At 37.1% G+C, this 24,214-nt stretch overlaps 1 protein-coding gene across 6 annotated transcripts in view; it reads left to right on the forward strand.

The window, feature by feature from the left end:
* ddr1 (discoidin domain receptor tyrosine kinase 1) overlaps positions 1–24,214 on the forward strand; it is a 73,619-nt gene that overhangs the window by 41,971 nt on the left and 7,434 nt on the right. For 3 of the 6 annotated variants that reach the window (XM_015370752.1, XM_015370750.1, XM_015370751.1), the window contains exons 6-16: positions 301–448; positions 2,841–2,943; positions 3,536–3,722; positions 7,080–7,329; positions 10,919–11,068; positions 11,438–11,494; positions 17,638–17,804; positions 18,031–18,238; positions 19,779–19,898; positions 22,257–22,558; positions 22,636–22,763. In XM_015370752.1, coding sequence (XP_015226238.1) covers positions 301–448; positions 2,841–2,943; positions 3,536–3,722; positions 7,080–7,329; positions 10,919–11,068; positions 11,438–11,494; positions 17,638–17,804; positions 18,031–18,238; positions 19,779–19,898; positions 22,257–22,558; positions 22,636–22,763 — 1,820 coding nt within the window. The remainder of the gene's footprint in view (positions 1–300; positions 449–2,840; positions 2,944–3,535; positions 3,723–7,079; positions 7,330–10,918; positions 11,069–11,437; positions 11,495–17,637; positions 17,805–18,030; positions 18,239–19,778; positions 19,899–22,256; positions 22,559–22,635; positions 22,764–24,214) is intronic. The other 3 variants (XM_015370753.1, XM_015370755.1, XM_015370754.1) reach the window with 3 other exon arrangements.

Here is a 24,214-nt window from a genome sequence, read left to right on the forward strand (position 1 = left end):
CATCCATCCATCCATCCATCCATCCATCCATCCATCCATCCATCCATCCATCCATCCATCCATCCATCCATCCATCCATCCATCCATCCAATGTTTCCTTCTTTGGAAACTGAAAAGAAAAGTCCAATCATTTCTTTAAGATGCCTTTTAAATCAATAGAACTTCATGATGCCCAGAATAGAAATAGACTGGGCCTTCAGGCAGGATTAACTGAAGCCAGTAGTTAACGGGGGACACCCTGAGGGAGAGTCAGATTGGTGTGGCATGTCATTGAGTATTGGTGCTTCTCCCTGTTTCTAGGTGGTGTCAGGTAATGAGAACACCTATGATATTGTGCTGAAAGACCTCGGCCCTCCAATTGTTGCCCGTATGGTCCGGTTTTACCCCCTGGCTGACCGGGTGATGAGTGTTTGCCTTCGGGTGGAGCTCTACGGTTGTGTGTGGAATGGTAAGTATGTGCATGTGGGAGACATAAGGAGAGCACATAGACACACAAACTATTTGCTTTTCTTATCATTCTGGACAGTGTATTTGAGGCATGGCTGCTAGATGTAGATAAGTTTATGTTGAAGGTGACTGGGTTTTCCCTCGCCTTAGATTTAATTTCATATCAGATGGTAATGATTACAAAGACGTGTTTTTGTCTCCTCTGAGGGATTCGCCCAGAGAAAAGAAGCCACAGTCTGATAAATGATGTTGGTTTTACTGAAGCACAACACTGAGTATTTATGACTGGTTCATCTTCTTTCCTGCCCCATCCACCTCCCAGAGACAAAACGGGGTGCTCTGTAAATCATAGTTGTCTGTGAATCGAAGAGACCCAGTTCCTGCTCTGTGCCTTCTGGGAGAGCATCTCTATAAAAAAAAAAGAAATGTTCCACAGTGGTCTCAGGGGTGCAGCAACTTGGTTCAACCTCAGGCCACAGATTATGCAGAATCTAATGAATACCAGCCTTTTTTCCATCCATTCTTATGTAATCACATATCCGAGTATACAGAGGTGGCTGCTCCTTCTTGTGTTCCTTTAACATTCAGAGAGACACTGTCTTACCCTAAGGCAGTCATCCGTGTGCTAGAGTGCAAATACCCTGTGAGGAGTTATTATCAACAATACCAGTTTCAGTATCACTCCCGCTGTCCAGCTGTTGGTTACAATGGAGAGGTTAGATGGGTTAATGAATTGCAGTGATGAACAGACCTAAGATGAAGAGCTCTACTCCCATTTTCCTGACTAAGAACCATCTGTTGCTATTTCATGGACACATTTAAAAACACACTGAGTCAAAACATTAGGACCACTGATAGGTGGCTATAATGTGTTTTTAACATTACGTTTTTCTGTCTGCAAAGTTGAAATTTTAATATCAAAGATGAGGATTTGAGTTTGACAGGAAGAGCCTGTGAACTGAAGCTTTCCTTGTCTATCATTATTAGGGCTGAAAGAAAAACATATGTGCAACAATTTTGATAAAGGTCATTATGACAGAAAACAATTCTGAAAAAAGTCTTAAAAAAGGTCATTCATAGTGTTTATTTTAAAGGTATATTCCAGGGATCATATAAATAATAGGTCATATAAATAAGATCATATGAATAAGAGGTCATCATACATTCTGGTCCCCATTTTCACTTACCGGTGGTGAGTCTGACATAGTGGAAAAATTGCAAATCTTCTTTTGGAAAATAAGCTTGTATGAGCGATGCAAGCAACAACTTTTAAACAGAGCGTGCACAAGGAGAAATGGGCTTGTGGATGTTCTCGCACGCGCTTAATAGGCGTTCCTCTTGGGAGCGGATACAAGGTCGGGCATGTGCATTTTTTTTTAAATTGGAGAGGGCTGTTTTTTTTTTTTATGTGTGAGTACATGGTATCAAAACTCTTTGAACAGCTGAAGAATCTTGACCATTTGTGTCAGCTCTTGCTCTCGGTGTTCTTCAACTGCTGTCGGGGCCAAACCAAATTACTCTGAATGACACATGAATGATGCAAAAAGTTCACTGCATCATTTATATGGAGGTCAGTGATCCAGAGGTGGTGATAAATATGAATTATATTGTACAACTACTGTCATTATTTTTCAAGAGTGGCCTAGAGGAGAATCAGAGGTGACCAGGGATAGAATTAAGTCTTATTGATGCATGTTGGGAGTGAAGGCTGACCTCCGTTGTTCGATCCAACAGAGGAGCTGCTGTTGCTCAAACTGATAATAATACTGGCATTGAAAGAAATGTCTCAGCTTTAGAATACATGTATGTAATAGTTAAGTAAATAACAGGACTCTGTCAAATTGGACTGCAGACTGATGAAGTCATTCAGACATTTTGTTTAAATTTTGAACAAGGGACACATAAGAAAGTCACATGACAGAAGGAATGGGTTCGACACCATTTAATAAAAAGAAAGAAAAAAATAATTTATTGTAAGAAAGCAAATGTTAAACGTTAATCAGATAAAAAGCAGATTTTTTGCATTTACAATTTCCCAAGAAGAAAACACAACATAAAAGCACTCAAATGACCATGTTTAATACGCTTTTCCACCCCTCACACTAACCACTGATGACCACCTGCCCTGATTGGTGCAATTATGTCAACTTTTGCACAAAAAAAGTGTTTAATTCTAGTAACAGCGTGCATTTGAATACATTGGAAGCCAAAATGTTTTAGCTTACAGCAAATTTAGTTAAATGCTGGAACTGTAGCACTTAACAGGCTGTTACTGTATAGAAAATAAAAGCAAGATATGAGAGGTAGTATGTTTTGTCTGAGAAAGAAAGCAACAAGAAACATTTTTTCCTTAAAAAAAATTTGTTCCGTAACGTGTAGTTTGGTTTCTCCAGATGGACTGAACGCCTACACGGCTCCAGTGGGTCACGTCATGAACTTACCTGGCCTCCCGGTCTATCTAAACGACTCTACCTATGATGGGAGCACCGAACAGGGGTAAGACACTCTGCTGCACCTCTTGTCTGTCTAAACATTTAACTACTAGTAGAAGGTAACTCGCCTTCATAAACTCACACAGATTGAACTTTTATGGAAATGTTCAGATGGGGCCAAAATATAATAAACTGTGAAAGAAAATGTAATATGCCTGGTGCTTATCATATCTGCTCAACCTGAAAGGTGTTTTGTTTTTTCTCCACCTAATCTAGAGATGTCATTATTTTCCTTTGTCGCCCTGAGATTTGAGGCGTGTTTCCAGACCATAATGTTTGGCAGTGGGCAATGAAGGGTAACCCAGGAATTTCGGGTTGGTTGAGGGGTCCACATTCTTACAGGCAATGCAGTTAATGGGGCTGAAATGTTTTGCTAACGAGAGAGCAGCCACTTCTGATGTAATCCAGACGTTTTCTTTTCAGATTTTGGCGCAAAGGCTCATATACTGTGGGGAGATGAGGTCTGATTGTTGGGATTGAGCAGCTGGGATGTGTTTCTGCCATTAATGTGTTTTTGCATGTTTATCTTTAAGTTTTGCTCCTTTTATTTGCCTCTTGCTGTTTCATCTAATGAAAATGATGCGATGTTTGCTCAGGATGCAGTTTGGAGGCCTTGGCCAGCTTTGTGATGGCGTCCTAGGAGGAGATGACTTTATAGAAACTACTGAGCTGCGGGTGTGGCCAGGGTACGATTACCTTGGATGGAGTCGGGAAGCCCTTGGGCAAGGCAGTGTGGACATTGAGTTCCACTTTGAGAAGCCCAGGTTCTTCAACAGCATGCAGGTGAGGACGGACACATTTTAATTTTGAATACATTACCATCGGGTCTATTTGTATAGACAGAAACTTTTGCTATCAGAAACTTTGAGTTTTTCAGGATAATTTAAAATTAAATGCGCTGGTATGAAAATGAATTTAACTTGATTCAAAATTAATAATCTATTTGGTTTTATTGAAAGTTAAGTTGGAATAGTTTTACTTTGTTGTAATATTCAATTTTGGTCTGAAAAATAATTTGCTGTGTTTGATTTAGCTTTGAATTGGATTAAAATCAATAATTCCTAATGATGGGTTCAACAGAAAAAATAAATGCCTTCCAGCCTGGTTTGCACATACTCTAAAATCAATACCTTTCCATTTTGAAAAATAATAATGCAGAGACTTTCAGTAGTTTTGAATCACATTTTCCTTATGTATGCACCAAACACGTGTTCCAAACCTAGCTACCTCATCTACCTTCAAAGTGCATCAATGTTTGCTGGTGTTTTAGAGCTAAAGGACTATGGAAATTCTTAGTTTTGCTGCATTTAAAAAATTGTAATAAAAAGTCAGATTTCTTTGATTTTTGACCCGTTATCGCTAATGAGAAACTTGAAGATCCTATTATCCATCTCCAATCACTGGCCAAATGGTCCAGGCTACTACATGAGGAGAACTACCACGGACTATTAAAGTGATTATATAAACTGAAGTCATTAGTTCAAAAACAAAAACACCAGATGACTAATGGAAGGCTTGTCTTTCCTCTTCTAATGAAGTTTTTTACTTTCTAGTGTACCGGTAACTCCAATTTACATCAGCTTTTCTGACATGTAATTTTTCCGTTATATAGTTCAATGATATATTTTAGGTTGTATGTACTATCATTAGTAAATATTAAAAACTAAAGTTTCAAATTATGATGTGAATGTAAAAGTTGCTTGGTGTTAAATGATTCTCTAGATCATGGTTGAGATATCCTTGAGATTCCCATATTCCAGCTTCATTGTAATGTGTTTAGCTTTGTTAATCTGCCACCAGCTTCATATTGACTGAAATAGCTCTGTGGCCGTTTAATTAGTTTGAATGCACCATTGTTTCTGGCAGGACAGTGCATCACTGCTCGTCTCTCTGGCAGCCACCGAGTTTCATCAGTCGGTTTGTGCGTCTGTGTGGCTTTTGGGGTTAGTTTTTGGAGCAACCATGGAGATAATGATATGAAGCAACCCAGTTTGAGTTATAACTGTGTTTTTGCATTAGACCGGGGTTGGAATTTCGGCTTGGGTGAAACAAATTCCTATTGTACATATTTAAAAGTGAATTTACAACCAAAAACTACTCATAAAAATCTAATTATATTCAGCGTACACTCAACAGATTTTTTATTCTTCATTTGTTAAGCATTGTTCTACTTTACCTTAGTTACAATTTAAAATATCTCCCAGCAGTATTTCTATTGTTTTTCCTAGACTTATACAGCTTTTCCTGAATTTTCCCCTGTGGTTTTCACACACTAACCTCAGCTGACATACACTGTTATGCTTGCCTGACTGAGCGGATATGTCAGGCGCACAGGTCAGATAAATAAAGACTGGGAACCTGAACCCAAATCTTGGTTGACTTGTCTCTGCTGGACAGAGTTCCCTAACCTGTTGTTAATAGCCTCCCCAAATGGGAAATCTGCTCTCTAACCCTTTGACAATCACAGCACTCTTGAGTCTGCTTTTTGTCAACTTGCAAATCAATCCTTTTTGGGAAAATTTTAAAACATTTCTGTCAGCGAATTTGAAACTAAAGAGAAAGATCAGAGATAATACTTAATAGAGACTGGATTTATGATTTAAAAAAAAAAGTAAAATAAAAAATACAAAGAGTTTCCCCAAAAAAAAAAAGAAAAAAAAAAAAACCTTTTGCAGGTCATTGTATGCTGTATTCCCTAACGGAGTAGTCATTTACTTGTTACAGTCGTACAGCCATGATACGCTGCATACACGTCATCAGAGCATCTGGTGCAGCTGGACGTCTTGCATCTTATGTGTGTGTGGGTGTTTGTGTGGGTGTGTGTGTGTGTGTGTGAGCGTTAACATGTGGATTAGATTAGCATGACCGCTCCTGCACTGTGTGAGGTTAACAGCCAGCCTGTCAAGGCAACCTCTACTCTTAACTCCTCTATCTCTAAAGAAAAATAAAATCCACCATTTTCCTTCTTGGTTTCCTCCTCTGATCTTAAGTTTTGACCTCTCACTTACTCCTTTTACCATCGACATCCTTTTCTCATCTTCTAAACTTCCTCCCTATTCTCTCAGCCTCATATATTAGGGCTTGTGAGAGATTCATTGAGTTCTGTGATTGATGTCTTCTCTACAGTTTTTTTTTTTTTTTTTTTTTGTAAAGCTGAAACGCCCATTTTAGCTAATATTCATTTCTTTTTAAGCCCAAAAATCTAGGAAGATATACAAATTGTTTGGAAAACCTGAGTAAAAACTGGAATAACCAGCGTTGGAGGGTACAGCTAACCAAAACATTTTCTCTGCTAACCCATATTCCTCTAACTAAAATATTAGCGTTGCTGCAGCTAAACTGAAGAAAAAGCCGAATCAAATTACAACTGAAAAAGGTTTTGCATTCAAAACAAAATGAGACCTTTTTTTCCTGTGTGTGTCCAAATAATTTCAAATAATGAATCTGAGTTAGCTATAGTTGTTGAAATGTCAGTATTAAAAAACACTTGCAACAAGGTTTGGAGTCTTCCACCCATTAAGGAAAGAAAAATGATAAAATGAACAAAGTAGTGTGTTGGTTTTGACTGTTTTGTGTAGGTTTTTAGAATGGTTGAAGGTGCTTTAACTGTGCTGCCTTTTTCTTCCACATAAGTGCAGGCAGGTCTTGCCCCAGTCCAAATTAAATGATTGGAAGAATTGCTTTAAATTGACATGATTGGATTATACACCTCTCAATCAAAAAAAAAAAAAAAAATCAATCCTATTGAGCTCAATGTAATCATTTCTCCTAATCCCTGTGTTTATGTGACACATCGGTCTTTATTCTAAATAATAATGTTCATGTAAACATATCTAGTGACTTTCCTTGCTGTGTTCCCCCTTGGTTATTTTGTTCATCTGTATTCCCGCTCTGTGCTTTTAATGCCAAAGCAATTATAGTTCAACAAAATGGAAATGTGTCATTAATTTAGTTTCTTAATTTGATCTTTTCCAGCTTCTCTACTCACTATGAATAATAAACATCCCATACTTTGCCACATATTGAAGCTAATTCACATATGTACTTGGTAGATTTCCTGATTGCATCTCTATCCCTCTTGATCCCTATCTTGCATGGATTATTTTTTCTCTTGAAAACATGCTTGTGCCGTTTTCTTAGGTACACAGTAACAACCGCCACACGCAGGGCGTGCGAGTCTTCAGCAAAGTAGAGTGTCTTTTCAAGCCTGGCCTCCTGCAGCCCTGGTCTTCTCCTGCACTCGCACTGCCTGTTCCCCTAGAAGATCTGAAGGACCCCTCTTCACGACCCATCTCCCTGCCGCTCGGCGGCCGGCTGGCTCAGATCCTCCGCTGCAAATTCTTCTTTGCAGACCGCTGGTTGCTCATCAGCGAGATCTCCTTCCTCTCTGGTAGGAAACTGAATCTGTTGGTTTTACATTTTGAGATAAGTGGCTCCCCTGCTGGTTCTGGGCCATTATATGCCTGCACAAAATTTGCTCTTGCATCATAGATATATTGACATCTTAGATATTGTTATTATTTCCAGGAAAAATCCATGGTGAAAATATTTTAGGTTTGACTACAAACTATTATTTCAAATCTTTTAAGGTCATCTATTGCATATTAAATATATTTTGTTTTCCACTTTTTCTCTAACTCTGAAAACAAGTCAAGGTGTGTTTCAAAGTATCTGAATATGTAAATAAAAAAGCAAAAACTGAAAAGCTTTACATTACATTTTTTTCTCTCTCATAAGATCCAAGATTTCACCAGTTTTTGGCGTTAAGATGAAACTTAAGTTGAATCATTTTGGCAAAAAGGAAAAAAGTGAATTTTTCAGTCTGAGCTGAAACATGCAAGAGATTGGTTCAGTTCCCAAAACCACTCTTCAAAATAAAAGGCTGCATTCTCATAAATTAATGTACATGAGTAAATTTCAGGTTCTTAATGCTGTATTACTGCTATAAAAAGGGTTAGAATTTCCAAATGAAATTTTTAGATACCCTTTAAAATAAAAGGATTCTTATTTGATACAATTTTATGGTTTTGTCTGTTACGTATTATTGATGGAGCTCAGACAGATTTAAAAAATGTTGGCTTTTAAAAATAAAACCCATGTAGAATTCAGAATTAACAGGGTATTCAAATAGCTGCCTTAGGCTGCCATTTAAGGGAAATCATCAGTACTTGATAGTTTAAACATGCTTAAAATTGTTGATTGTTGTTGGTCTGGTGTGGTAGAAATCATTATGTATATAAGAAGTTAGAATTACATTACATACATGTAACTCAACTACTAATCATACCAATGTAGCTGCTTTACCCTTCCAAAATAAAAGAAATGCAATCTCTTAAAAAATGATGTTTTATTACACAGCTAAAACTGGCATTACAGACGCCATAATGCCAGCCTTTCAAAATAAAATTAACTAAAACTATTGCCTCAATCACAACTTTGAGTTTTATATAACAGGGTTGAACATTGTTAGATATACTTAACAATTAATCATAAGGGTATTATGCATAAATCCATGGTAAAAAAAAAAAAAAAAAAATCATTCCTTTTATAAACATACCCTTAAAAAAAAAAAAAAAAAAATCATTCCTTTTATAAACATACCCTTGTTTGCATTTATTCTTGAAACATAAAAAAAATGCAGTGGACTCAAAGGAGCTTACATTTATATGCAGGGCTGCAAGGGTACAGCAGGCTTGGATGTTTTTACACATGAGGTTCTTCATCAACAAAGTAGAGGACAATTACAAACATAAGTTATGCATATCATTATATGCATAACACATATTAGAAAAAAAGAGCAGAGGTCCAGAGTGGAAGGTTATTTACCAGTTGTTTCATAATAGTTCCTCTGTCAGAATAATGCTTCCACTGCCAGCATTTACATTTTAGTATCTCTAATAAAGAATATTTGCAAACAGTCCTTCTGGTATGGTTTGTCTCTTCATGTACGCTAATATGACCATGCTGGCACATTTTTATACACTTCTTATGAAAGTCAAAGTTTCACATTTCTAACCTCCACTGTCTTTCTTTTTCGTTTTTACCTCAGCATATCTGAAGTATAATAAATACTTCCTGCCCAGGACTCAGGTGTACCCATCTGCACTGTAACTGAGATAACCTTGGCTGCTTAAGCTGTTCATTGTGTCAGGGTCGATGTGATAATCTAGCTGCCGTGCAGTCTCACAAAGTCAAGTGCAAGAAAGATTTCACCCAGCAGAGTCTAGTTTGTCGGTTTGAATCATAAAGGTGATGAAATGAAATGTTGCTGTAAAACTGTGTGAATGCCAGAATAATGGCTCCAGACTGAAATCGGGTCCATTAAAGCCTGTCTGCTGTCTGAAAATAAACGGATAATTGTAGATGGAAGATATTTAGCTCTAATGAGTAAATTATACAAATGCAATCATCAAGGTGGATGATTGTTCCTGTATGCCTCATATGCTCCATCCAGGTATTTAACTCAGTCGCGACTGAGTTAAATCATCCACATGACCTAATCCTTTATCTTCACTGCTATCAGCGCTCAGAAACAATCCCTTTCTGCACACCCGCTTGCTGTGAGCATTCAGTCACTGTACGTGAGTTACAACACCGATGGTAGCTCGTGAGATAGTGAGCAAACGCAATCCATCATTCTTGTCAATAGGAAATCCATCACCTCCTGATTAGAAAGACTCGTTCTTCGCTGATGAAGTCCTTTTGCCCAGCTGTGACCACAGATGCACTTTTCCCTTCACATCTACTTGTGTTAGTGACATTTTACAAAAGGGTTGTGTTTGAGAAGAAATCTATAATTTTGACATTCAAATTATACCAACACCAACATGTAAGGTTTCTATTTACATTCGAGGTGAGTAGAAACACTAAAATAAAAAATGGCAGCCTCTACGTGTGTTAATCAATGAGAACTGATCAGGCACATCCTAAATGTGGACTATTGGCCATTTGCAGATATTGGAGATATTTTACTTGCCACAATTCAAGAGTAGTAAAAAAAATATGTCCTAGGAGGTCAGGTGATTGTTGAAGATTCAAATAGTGGGATATTTTTGCTAAATATAGTGTTTAATAATTAAGTGTTTCAAACTCGATTGAAATAGATTTAAAGAAAGCCTTGTAACTCAACCACATAAAACAAAAAGTTTTAAGTAAAAATCAGAATCAGGTGCTTTAAATCTGACTAAATGTACAACCATTTACAAAAGAGGGAGTGAACTCAATCTAACTTTAGAAAAATAAAACTCTTGTCTTTATCATGAAAACTATAAAAATCTGCCTTAATAATTTACAGAATAGAGAGCCTTTCTTTTCATAAGCAAATGTCTATAATGTATGTCTATAATGTATGTCTATAATGATTTGTGTCGTCAGTTTAAAACAAAGAAAATCACGATGATTTTGTTTATTCAATTTTAAAATAACATTCTTTGGTGCAAGGGTATTTTAAAACTGACAATATGCTAAATGTCCTTACGATAACTTAGAGAAAAAGGTTACCAACACTTTCAAAACCTTTATTTATCTATGACTTAATAATAATAGTTTAATCTAGCAAAGATAGGGAACAAACCCGTGAAACTACTGAGTGTTTTGCACCTTCAGAGCGATTTAAGCTATGACTGCCTTCTCAAGCTTTTGCATGTGAGGGCGATCTAAAGGTCTGTTTGATCTAAAACAGTTCCTCCAGCTTCTTCAGGCGAGAGCTGCTGTAGTCTTCATATTAAAGTGATGGAGCTGCTGCCTCACCAGCTCCATCAGCGACAAAACCAGTTAGAAGGAATTGCTGATGGGGGTACCTCCCAATACTACAGTGGATAATCAAAAAAAAGTAATAATAGGAAAAGATTTTATCAAACTTAGGAATAAACCTCCAATTTCCTTGCAAACATCTTTAAAAAGTAATATTTGTGGCATAATCAGGAAATATTTCTGTAATTAATAATTTTTTTTTCATTTTTCGTATTTTGCATATCCAGAGCCGTTTGAGGAGGATGGGACAGACCAAAATTCTTTTCTTCACAATCCTCCAAAGTTTCCAGATCTTAGTTCGTCTCCTCCAGTGAACACCACCTCCTCTGCTCCCACATGGAGTCCCAGCTCACTCAGCAGCACCTCTGGGCCGTCTGGTAGGTCTGAGCCGCTTCTCACCACCTTCTAATTGTCACTTGACATCCACTCTCTACTCTCTTTACATCGTTTCTGTGCCATCTTTATGTTTTTGCCAATTTTATTTTGTCAAAGCTCTGAAAGATAATCTCTATACTCAACCGGGTATTAAGAAATTATTTTCCAGATTTCATTGTGCTTTTGGAGATCTTGAAGTGAAAGGGTAAATCATTGTAAGAGGCTGTTTGGCATCACAAATAGCCAGCATGAATGTAAATGAATACTGTATTCACCACGTTGGATGAAAATCCCACTTTATCCCTTTTCTTTGAGCCTTCATCATCTCTCCTCTCATGCTTTCCTCATTTGTTCATCCCTCGCTCCTCCAGAACCCCCAAACGCCACCACCCTGGTGATGGACACCACTGGTAACTGGACGCTGTCAGGTGAGAGAGAGCGCACCAAAGGAAAATCTCTTTAAAAAAGCCACAGAGGAAAATTGACTTCCTCTAAGTTGGCTGTCCTCCAGTATCTTAAAAAAAAATCGTCCCTGTGCTAAGTAGACAGTTTGCAGTATAATAATGGAGCAGGGATTAGGGGGACAGGATTTGGCACCAGGCTCTGTCCCTAGAGCTTGAAGATAAATAGCTTGAGGAAACAACTCTAACGCAGCCATAGTAAATTATATTTGCATCCAATAACATCTTGGCTTCCTGTGGTCTCACAAACTGCATGTTTTGTTGGCGAGCTGGCTTTATTCGACACTGCTAAACAATAACGGCCTCTAAAAAAATAAAAAGAGCTGGAAATGGTTTTCTGTGGCATGTATTCTGCTTTGTACTTTTTACTGGATGCGGTTGGATGGCTTTGTCTGGGTTTATTTATTACCCGCATGATGTTCAAGGGACACAGACATAGAGGGCCAAAGAGATGCAGGGACTCTCCTCTGTTTTGACAGACTAATGTTTAAAACACTTGATGCTAAATGTGTATTTAAGGATGTTATGCATATTTACATTTGTTTAAAGTGGTTTATTATTTCTTTTTATGGGATGACATGGAGGGTATGACACTTGGTTGCAATGTAAAGAGCGATTGTACAGCATCAGTAGATTTTAGGAATCAGGGGAGGGGCTTAGCCCCCAGGATGTAAACGAACATGACAGTTTCGTAAAGCTAAAAAAAAAAACTGTAAAGTTGCTTTTCCACTATTTAAAGAGATTTAACAGATACCTAGTAGGTAAATGTTTGAAGCAACTGTTGGGTTATTAATATAGTAGAACTAAAAACATAGTTCGTTTGTCCCTCAGCCTCGCCTTCTGCCTGATCCTTCACAATATCTTGAAATACAATAAATTGAATTACCTGATCAACATAAAGGCTTACGCCATGAATTTTGCTCACAATAATTGTTTGCTCCCAAAGATAAAAGAGAATAACAAAAATAGTTTTAATTTAAAATCTTAAATCAAAGTAATATTAAGGTATTCTTGAAAATATTTACATGAGCTTAAACTGACCTGTATATACAATAGTTAAAAAAGTGATTTTGAGAATAGTTGGATTTTTTTTCTCTTCCTTAATACAAAAAATGGTATTTTGTGTTGTATTAACTGTTGTTTTCTTTGCTTAATAATGAAATTAGTTTGATGTTCTTAAAAACTTTAGTTTGACACTTATTTGTTAATTAATGTAACATTTTCTATATATTCTCTCACAAAGACAGATTTGTTTGTCTTTGATAAATGAAATCAATATTTGAAAACTTTTATTTTCTTAAGCGATTTTTGTCTTCTATTTAAAATAGTTTAATAAATGTTGACAATTAAGTGCGACATAAAAAGCCAAGGTGAATGGATGAATACTTTTCCACATCATTCAAACTTTTTTAGACTTTCCTAGTTATAAAATAATTTGTTTATGTGCAGGTTTCACAAAGCCAATTGAGTCCAGTGGAAAGCTGTTTTTCCCTCATGCATCAAACATGTCTCAGCTGACATTGAAAAGAAAAGGAGACTAGGTTCTGATTACTTGACTACAAAGCTGCTAAGAAGAGGAGGAGGCACGCTGGCATCCTGTTCCCTAAGCAGCGGGGTATGGGAGGCTCAGGGTTATGGTGCATATTCAAGCAGACAATCCCTATCAGATGTTGAGTAAGCCTGCTGTATCTTTGCTGGTGTGTGACTCCCTCTCTTCCCTGCTCTGGTTATATATACACAAACCCACACAGTGGATGAACACTCAGAGCTGCAGAATAATTTAAATGTTGAAGAACTGAATTAAGAGGATGTTTGTCTACTTCTACCAAAGTTACATTTCTAAAGAGAAATGCCCTTAAGATGAAAGAAGCATAAATTATTTTTAAATCAAATCAGTTTTATTTATCATCTCAAGCTACTGTAGAGTCAGCTTTGTCAAATCATACTTGATTGGTCAGTATTTATAAGGCAGGAGTGTCTATATTTGGTCCACAGGGATCTCTATGTTGCAGGTTTCTCTGCTTCAGCCCAGATGATTTTCACTGAGGGCTGCTTAATATATTTTTTACTGAACTGTAATAATTTGAATCTGGTTTGTTAAAATAAACATTGAAAATCTGCAATTTTTAACATACTTGTTCAACAGACACCCAGCAGATTGAATCTAGTCGTTGACCTACAGAATTCAACCCTCCTGGATTAAAATGTGCAGTCGAAGGCGGCTTGCATTGTGTTATTTTCTTTGCAGCAATGCCTCATACTGAGAATGCATGTGGTGATAGTAGAGTGAAACTCCCCTCAGGTAAAATCAGGCTCAGCATAAATGGCCTTCTGCCACAATCAAATGAAAGTTTGAGCAGAAAGGGCATACACACAAAGAGAACTTGAAGCTCTGATCCAGGAATGCTTTCTATAATTGAGAAAAGGAAAAGTTGGCAGCAGTATTGCTTCCTGTTGTGGCTTCTTATTTTATTTATTTATTGAGGATTTGCAGCTGCACACATTGGAGTCTTCTAAAAGTCTTCAAAAAATACCAGGGCCAAAAAATGGCCGCAGCCCACCATGATTAGTTATGATATGTGGAGACGTGGCATAGCAGAGAATATAGAGTATGAGCACGCTGTGTTTCAAAACTTCAAATAAAGCACAGTGGCCTACATGGAGAATAACCGTGTTAAAAATTGAATACACTTTCACTTCTCACAGAGCCTTTGATATCGGGAGAGATTGCCACTCTTCCTATTTTGAATTGAAAGTCATCAAAGAAACACTGCTGGAGATGTATTTTAAATTGTTATTAAAATAAACTCTTTATATAAATATTAAAAATTAAGCCCATAATAAGACAATGCATCCATGCTTAATAACAAGCCTCTCAAAATTAATTCTTAGACTACGAAAAACAGAAGAATGTTTTTGAATCAAAGATGGATGAAGAGACTGACAGACATGATAAAGAAAGGATATGAATAAGTGAAGTAAGGTTTTATAGTCTTTAATATGCCTCAGCACACTATGTGCCAAGCACCTCTAATGCTCTTCTGTTCTATTGTGTGCATGCCTCCAGTCTGTCAGACTTGGCATAAGCAAAGTTGGAGGCCCAATAACAGAGTAGTGCTTTACTCTGTAATGTGGAACTAAAAGGACACATTTCTCATTAGTAGGAATCAGAAGGGCGTGGCCTGCATTTGAGTTCAGAACATCATAGATTTACCTTCTGCTGCAGTTACAGCTGCACATCCTGCAGGATATGGCTCTACCAGCTTTATATGTAGAGACTGGAAAGTAAATCCCAATAACTAACTGTTGGTGGTTTTGCCAGTCAGGACTTTGACTGAATAGACTTTTCTAAAACATGATCTAAATCATCCCACTGTGTTAAGCTCCATCCATCTTTTCATCAACTCTAATCCGCTACAATTTCCCTGCTGCATAACAGCTTAGCCACAACACGATGCAGCGGCCACCATGTTTAGCTGTGTGGATTATGTGATCAGGGTTATGTGCATTTGTAGTTCTGTTGCTGCCTCTTTTTTTTTTCCCTTTTGATTAAAGAACAATCCCCAAAATGACGTTCCAAAACATCCAAATATGCCTTAAAGGGCATATTTGAGTGTTTGTCAATTAGTTGTCTTGCTGGCAGTTTCTTCCACCAGTGCTTTGGATTTCTCCTGCTCCTCTCTCTTGTTTTTCTTACTCCATTTTTACTTAGCTATTAGTAAGATGACCATGCCTTGGTAGATTTGCATTTAAACCATAGATTACACAGTAATTTGTTATATATTTAAAATTTCAGACATTTTTTTTTATCCCTGACCTTTACTTAGGATCTTCATGAAGGTTTTGTTCACTTATTGTATCAAGCCTCTCTTGTCCTGACAGAAGAGTCAAATTTATACTTATAATATTAAAATTTGGAGGGCTCATTTTACTAATTAGTAGACTTCCTGTTGTACAAGATTAGATTTAATTTTTAAAAAATAAATATGGTAAAACATCTTAGATTTTTATTTTGAAAACACTGAGTCCAGACATTATTTTTGTTCAACTTTTTTTGTGTTAGTCTGTAACTTAAAATGCTACTTCAAAATGAGATGCTTTTGAAAGCGACTGTATCCTTGCTGGCTAAGAGTTGGGCCTGCAGCATTTGAACTAGGGGGGGAATGTCGCATTTTAATGAACCTTATGGAAATTCTGAAATTCAGAAGTTTCATTAGAAAAAACTTTTTTTTATATTGACCCCAAGATTAGGAGAAAATACTTTGAGGTTTTTCTTTCATTTTCCCAGAGCTAAAAAGGGGACTGTCCAAATTCCCAGCTGTCATGCAATGCATCATAACGTTTTGATGAATCCGTAAACAAACTAATTTACAGAATAAAACCATGTACGGAGCTAAATCATAATTTTCAGATTGTTTTTCTGTGGTTAGACTTGAAGGCGCATTTACTCCCAAACCTTCACACAACCAGAGTTGCAGAGAATGTGGCAACATACTCTATGCTAAAGCCCACATTTTCTTTATGCCTAGCATGTGTTTGGAAATTTAAGACAGCAATTTAATTAAATTTATGGTCCCAGCACTGGCATTACTTTTGTAAACCGGTTGCACACATATGTGCAGTCCATGGATTATTGTCCAGATAGTATGTCCTAAAAGGCAAAACAACTATAATAAAATATGAGAATTTCTGTCTGCAAAGAAATACACTACAACTCACTTATAGTGGCTCATAAAACACGACTGAAGCTCTTACATGTAGGCTTTCAAACAATAGTGAAAAATGGAACAAAGGTGCAGCAGAAACACAGTCTTCTGAAGCAGGCTGTCCGCTATCATATAAATGTGGCAGGATGATGATCAAGGAAGTGCCTGAGGACATTTGTTTGAATGGGAGTAAAACAAACCTCAGGTGTCATCCTGTTTGCCATTTGTCTCCTTTGATCACCACTTTCACTGTATTATATTTAACTTCCAAACCAATCTAATGCTTTGCATGCCGTCAAATGATTATCAGGTGGAGGATTACTGTAAAGTTTCACTGAAACGCCTCAATAGAACGCATACTGTTAATGTTATAGATGTGGAGCTTATAAAGAGAGATTTGATGGTTTGAATAGATCTACAACTTTTTGATGTGGATGAGCCATAGACGATATGCACAAACCTGAAAAGGAGGGCAGGACTTGGCTTGGATTCATCACATGTTAGCTGATGGAATGAATCTGCTGTGCGTGGGCGTTTTCTTGGAAAAATATCAATTTAAAAACATGAATCCTAAAAAGGTTGAAACAGAGACTCTCAGCAGCAGGAAAAAAACAACATTTTAAGGAATCTGATAGAGAGAAACAGAAACAGTCAAAAATGACTAGGATTGTTACTGATGCTTTTAAAAAATACAGCTTCTTCACATCTAGCTAAAAGATTTCTATCCCTTCATGTGTGGATAGTAACGATTTTATCTGCATACAAAAAATGTTTAATTCTTTCAGGCAATTCTTTCTTTTACCAGTGGTTTGGAAAAAATTATTGATAATTAATTTTTTGCATGTGTGGGGATGTCTAAAATGTATTTTACATTAATTTAAATGTGAACAAGCTAACTTTCTAAACATCAAACCTATGTTTATGAAAAATGTGAATAATTTATGAGACATCTTGTACGTGGATTATAAAGTTTTCACATAAATCATCAATAAATGTAAATATTTTACATGAAGTGTGTAACATTTGCACTATATAGATTTCTTTTTGCTATGACATAACCACCTCTTTATTATTTTTTATACTTAAACCTTCAGCCTTGGAAGGTAAAGCGATTATTAACAGAAGTATGGTTTGATTTCAGACCCCCCTTTAAAGAGTTTAATTTCTCTTAGATTATCTGCACTGAGTGTGGTCAAATTATGTGGAAGGTCACATGCATGCAAGCGCTTCACTAATGCTGTGATTGTTAATAAATGTAACTTTCAAGCACATCCTCCCACATTTTATGAGTTCTTCAGCTGAAATGTGTTTGTCTGAAAATGTTGGAACGTAAAAGCAGTGAGTTTTTGTTCCTAATAATAAAGATAAAACAAGTTAACATTCATCATGTTTGTTTTTTCACAGGACGTGAGTTTGCTGGCATTACTCCGAGGGCAGGACTTCCTGTAGCCAAAGATGATGGAAGTAACACGGCTATTCTGATTGGCTGCCTGGTGGGCATCATTCTGCTACTGCTGGCTGTTATAGTTGGGATTCTTTGGAGGCAGTACTGGAAAAAGATTTTGGGGAAGGTGGGTTAAATATAAAACCTTGATATCCTACAATTTTTTTTTTAAGTGTAAATATTTTAGTTTTTCTGATTCAGTTCTAAAATAATGCATCAGGTATTGTTCTAGCAGTGAACCAGCCCTTCTCCATCTGGATTTATAATAGCTGCTAATCAGTCAAAGATTAAAATTCATCTCCAGAATTTTGATTGTCCATCTGTCCTAATTGTTGTTTCATGTTGCCTCTCAGGCCCAAGGCAGTCTTTCCAGCTCCGAGCTCCGAGTCCATCTGTCCGTCCCCTCAGACAACGTGGTCATCAATAACACACACAGCTACTCTAGCCGCTACCAGCGCATACACACTTTCCCTGATGACCGGGACCACGATAGAGACGGAGAGGGGGAATATCAGGAGCCCAGCGCTCTCATCCGGCCCAGAGACCACAGGGACAGCACCAGTAAGTCACAAACAGTTGCTTTAATGTTGCTTACCTTAGCTTTTAAATTTGTTCTTTCTAAGTCAGCATAAAAGCCAGGGTTAGAACGTAAATAATTAGAAATAAATTGCTCTTTCAAAGTCACAAGTCATCATTTTTGTTTCACTGTTTTCTCCTGAGGAGTGATATTTTTCTAGACTGGTTTTTGCACTTTCCACTGCAGTTTGTGGCCATTTTCATCCATTAGTCCCTTTCAAATATGCCAAGCTTATGTTGTCCAGCTTTATGCATCACATACATCATATAGAAATATATTAAACAAAGCATTTTTTATTGATGTATCTACAAATGAAAAACTCATCATTCAATAGTGATGGAATTAAAGTCGAAATGAATAGAAAAAAAATGTTCAGTATGGTTATATTATATCCTCCAAAGCTGAAAACATAAACAAATGTCGTCATAACAAAGATCATTTGACATGACAGCAGAAGCATCATTGGCCATGTTTGTTTTGAAGTCAAGCAGTGACCAGAGATGAACACGACTGATGTTTGCAGTGTACGCACAAGCACCCCCCACAGACTGCATCAAGGGGAATTCACAAATGCACCAGTCTAAAGAAAAACGTTATGTATTTTGAAAAACAGTTTAAGAAAATATCAACATGAAATACTTATATTCCTTAATAAAAGAGCTTTGAATAAAATAAAAACATTGATATGGACAAAAAATTACAGTCCTCATAATCATTTAACTGTCCCACCGGCAACACTACACTGCAAATGATGTTGACACTGTCCGACACTAGGATGGACAGAAAACGAGTGAAAACGAGTGAAATTTTGACAGTTAAGGGAATATGTAAAACATGTCATCAACTGCACAGCGATGGTAATAAATAAGCAGAAAATGTGACATAAATCCAACCTTCCATATGAGGCGTATTTACATTTTTTTTTACTCATGCTTGTGGTTTTTACCACACTGCTTAGTTTGCATGCCTGTGTTTGTATTTTTGCAAACTTATTTAGAGACGGAAAACAGCAGAAGAAAGAAAATAGGCTTGATGTAGCGTGCTTATCAAGAAAACAGTGGTGTTACAATATATTCCACTATGCCAAAGAAAAGTAAATCAAATCAAACATTCTGCAAGGAAGACTGCTTACAAGAAGATGCACAGTCTAGAGAGGGCACAAAAGAGCCATTGTTCTGAGGAACTGGAAGAAAAGGGAGGAGAAGCTAGGATTAAGGGGGAAAAATGCATTCCTTTGCTTGCATTGTTCCTCAGGAGGTTGGCATGCCATCTTTACTAGGCGCCTGTGTGAGTGAAATAACAAGAGTAACAAACATCCCAAACAGACAGTTTTTAATGTGGCTTGAGCTGTTTTAACATGCCTGTTACTGAGATGTTCCTCTTTTTCCCGTGCTCAGAATGCAAACCCTTATCGTTGCTTGTATAGACGAGGACACGCTAACACTGTCATGATTCTGTTTTGTTGTGTGTTATAATTTTTTTTTTGTACACCCCACCTCGTTCTATATGTTTGTGATCCCGTAGCCTTGCTGTTAAACAATCCGGCCTATCACGTGCTCCTACCAGATCACAGAAAAGGCTCCAGAGCCATAGTCGTCACCAAGGTCAACCAGGCTCCAGAAAAGAGCCTCAATGTACCCCAGGGTAAGAAGCCTCAGACTGGGCCGAACTTTCATCAGGATCCCCTGCTTCAACACTCACCTGCAGACGCAGTAGTTCTTCTCCTAAACATTTATCCTCTTTTTTCTGCATGTTACCTTCTTTTTTCTTACTCATCACAAACAGCTTTTCTTCCTTTTGTTTAAAGGGATACTTTGGGCTCTAATGAAACAGAAACTTTCATATGGATGGTTATTTTTTTTATTTGTCATCAGAATCAGTTCCTGCAAAGACCAAAGTTTTGGATCTTCAGCTTAAAATATTCAAGCTATCTTAGAAACTGACCTTTATTTTGTTCAAGGACCAATCTTTCAAGAACAACAGCTTTTCAGTGGTATATATTTTTGGATTAACTTCGAAATTTCACATAATTGTCAAGAGTATACCCTCCTCCAACACTGTTAGTACTTTCTGCAGTGTTACCATGACCCTAAATGGCACAAAGAAGATAGAAATCTCCAATATTTAAATATGAAATGTTACAGTAGAAAATCTGCGTTGTTTGATGGGAGCGAATGAAGGGGGGTGGAGTAAAACAAAAATAAGATGTTCAGTGAATGACTTGCCATATGTTAATATGAGAAAGTTCAATAAAAACAACGTTTAAAAAAAGAAAAAGAAAATATGTATTGGCTATATAGGTTAAATGCACACTCCTGTTGAAATTTAATTGATTGTTTCAAACTAAAATGTTTCATGATGCACAACTAGGTTTTAAAGACAGACTAAAGGATTGGTTGGGATAATGGGATAATTATAAAAACTGCAGTTACCCAAAAACTAAACCTTAAAACTTGTCAATCATAAATAATCTGTATAACTTCAAATGAGGTTAAGTTGTCTTTGGATGATTCCCCAAACATTTTTTTAAAAAAGCAAATATTTTTTTTCTGGATAAGAAGCTTTAAGTCCCAAACTTTCAGGTGTCTGCATGAAGCTAAAGGTGAATATAAATCTTTATTTTTAAGTTTCTATTTTATCCAATACATAAAAGTAAAAAAAAAAATGACTTCACAAGGAAAAATAAATGTTGTTGAGTATTCTATTGCAAAATCACATTAGAAAATAAACCTGTAGTGTTAGTTGAAGATTGCTGTGGACGAGATATATCCTCACAATCTGAAAGAGATGGATATCAGTTGAAAGGCAGAGTGGAGAAATATCAGCCGTAGGATATGGGTTGCAATGAGAGTCAATTCAAAAAGGTGCTTTAGCAAAGCAATTCCAAAACAAGGTCACTGCAGCTTTTTGTTTGTTACTCAGGAAGATTAATCCCAATAATCCTGTTTTGATCCTTGTTATAATACAGTGCAGTTATATTCAATTGATAATGGCAGATGGGTAATAAGTTGTCTTAGGAAGCCCAGCCACTGCTGAAGCTCCTGCTTCTCCTTCCAGATTATCGTAAATATGTCACCTTTATTAAAGTTATCTGTATAATCCATGGTAATATGATCCATTGGCCACAGTTTCATCTGATTTAAAGCTGAAAAATCCTCATATCAGGCTCATCATTATTTCAAAGGTAAAACAACTTAGTATTCAGCTCCTGTTCTCCTTACAAGCCCATGACTCAAGTGCTGTCTGAACCTTTTGGGAGTCGCTGCTATCAAACATAAAATCATTATCTTTTCAAGGTGTTTTACTTTTTATCAGTGAGTGAAAATGCAGGTTGAAATTTAGTTTTAAATCTGGAGCGAAATAGGCTGTAAATGAGCATAGGTGGGTTCAATATAAAGGGTTTCATACCTTTTAAGCATGCAGGGAGTTGCAGGAATATGTCTTGTATAAATTTAATAAAGTTATATATTATCTTTGCGCTCACTGGAAAAAAATAAGTCACTAGGGAGTGAATATATACTGTCGACTATCCTAATGAAACAATGATTGATGTACTGACCGGACTGGAGGAGACCGCAGTGGGGAATACGTTTACAAAATTGTAATCCTTCACAATGTGCAGGGGTGTGTCCATATTTCTGAAGGATGACAGCTTCTCTGCATAATTTCGGCTTTAGCTCAGCCTTCCAGTAGATGAATGAGCTTGCAGCTGTGCTTAGGATCATATGTTCCTTCTGTGCTAATCAACGACCTGTTCCTGGGCCAGGAGAGCTGACTCCATGGAATAAGGTTTTTTACTTGTTTTCAATCATCTTAGATTTGATCCATTTTCTTTTTAATGCTTTATGTGCAGAAAATGTTGGATATGCAGCTGAAATCCAAACTATCCCTTTAAAGCAAGTTGTCTGGCTTTCTGGTCCTGTTTCTGTTTCGAATCACTTGGATATTCTTGGTTATCTTATCATTGCATCCACCTTGTCTGCCTTTTCCTCTTGTCTCCAGCTTGTGGTTTGGACTTGGACCTGGAGAAGGGCTTCCCTCCAGCACACGAAGAGCCTCCTCCCTACCCTGGATCCCCTCCTTATCCATCTCTGTCTCCACCGGTTTCCCCCCCACTGCCTCCCAGTGTCCCACATTATGCCGAAGCAGACATTGTAAGTCTGCAGGGGGTCAGCGGCAACAACACCTACGCAGTACCTGCCCTGGCCTCTTCCAGTCCTGGAGCCGACGCCCTCCCGCTGCCGGAGCTGCCACGCCAGTGTCTCATCTTCAAGGAGAAGCTGGGGGAGGGACAGTTTGGGGAGGTGAGACTAACAAAAACAGATAAAGTATCCCCTTTCTCTATCAGTGTCTGATTTCTTTTTTTTTTATGGTGTCAAAGGTCCACCTGTGTGAAATTGAAAACCCTCTGGACCTCCCAATCCTGGAGTTCCCCTTTAATGTGAGGAAAGGTCGCCCTCTTCTGGTCGCGGTGAAGATACTGCGACCAGACGCCTCCAAAAACGCCAGGTTTGTGTCATCACTCCCACAGTTTCTCCCTTCACTGAACTACGGCACTTCTCCCTACATTTAAGGATCAAATTAAAAGGAAGATTTTGTAAAAAATGATGCCACTGTTGAAAGCTTTCTTCATTTTTATGCAATATGTCTAGAGTACAGAAACAGCCTTTTTCCTGTGTATATCCTTTATATGCTAATTAACTCATTTTATTTTAATAATTCAGGAAATAAGCAAATATTTATTTGTAAAATACACCACTGAACACTAGAGGAGTAGAAATTGATACAATCCATGAGTGTTTAAAAAACTGGAGCAATTTTTACTCATTATTTCACATATTTCCAACCTGGTTAAACTAAAGCAGTTTGTAAAGGTTTTGCCTCTGTAGGATGAGGAATATAAAATTATGACTGACTTTAAAACAGAAGATTAATTTTAATAAAAGTTCTACATTACATGGATTTAAATGTCGATATGCAGATATTGTTTTAATATGCAGACAAAGATAACCCTTTTGGAAGCCTGAAGAAACATAAGCTCACGCTCATTTTTGTAAAAATAAATCAAACCTTTTATTTGAGAGGTTATTCAGTGGTGAACAGGACAAATGTTTAGAAATAGATGTTTTTAGTGAAACCATTGGGGATCTATTGGTAGCTGTTCTGCTAAACCAATTTTCTATACAACAGCACCGTCCTGCAATGACCTTTGTCAAGGTCTGAGCATGCAAAAGATATAATTGACTATTCCTCATTCTATAGACCCCGTTTGTCCTCCAGAGTCCTCTATTCAACCTTATCCCCCCATGAAAGCGGGAAGTCCTGGACTACTAGTTAGCAATTCTTCGAAAATTTGATCACTTAAAAAATTAAAGCACACATTACAAAACCACAGCAGTTGCATTTATTTTGTAGGAATTTTTTGGCTGTTTCTTAATGATGGATTTTTAATAAAACTGAAATGTTATTAGATAATCCAATTTTTTTTCTAAAGAAGAAAAAAACTAATCCTGATCTAGTGATGTAAAAAAGGTGGCTGACTTAATTAAAGGGATTATCTCAGGCAGGTTTCATCTGGAGTTTTTGGGCCATGACGGTAAACACTGGATAGCCTCTAGCTCTCAGACAAAAGATCTATTTTAAAATCTTAAATTAGTTACCTATAGTGAAAAAAGGCAAAAACGAAAAGCAGCTTAGAGAAAGAGGCCATAAATGAACTTTGTGAATTCTGGCCTTAAGCATACTGGGATTTGATGTGAAGCAGCTTTAATAGGGGGAACAGGGTGTGACATGTCTGCCCTGAATAAAGACTCTAACGTTGAGTTTAGTTCAGTCAGAAATTTAATAAAATGTTTTTGGCAAACAAAGAAAAAATATCTGAATTTCTGTAGTTTTATTATGAGTGAGGCTTTTCAAACTCGGGCTGTGTGAAGATTTCAAGAACCAGAGCTGCACAAACA

The sequence above is a fragment of the Cyprinodon variegatus genome, unplaced genomic scaffold (genome assembly GCF_000732505.1).
Source record: "Cyprinodon variegatus isolate N-32 unplaced genomic scaffold, C_variegatus-1.0 Scaffold48, whole genome shotgun sequence".
Lineage (NCBI taxonomy): Eukaryota > Metazoa > Chordata > Actinopteri > Cyprinodontiformes > Cyprinodontidae > Cyprinodon > Cyprinodon variegatus.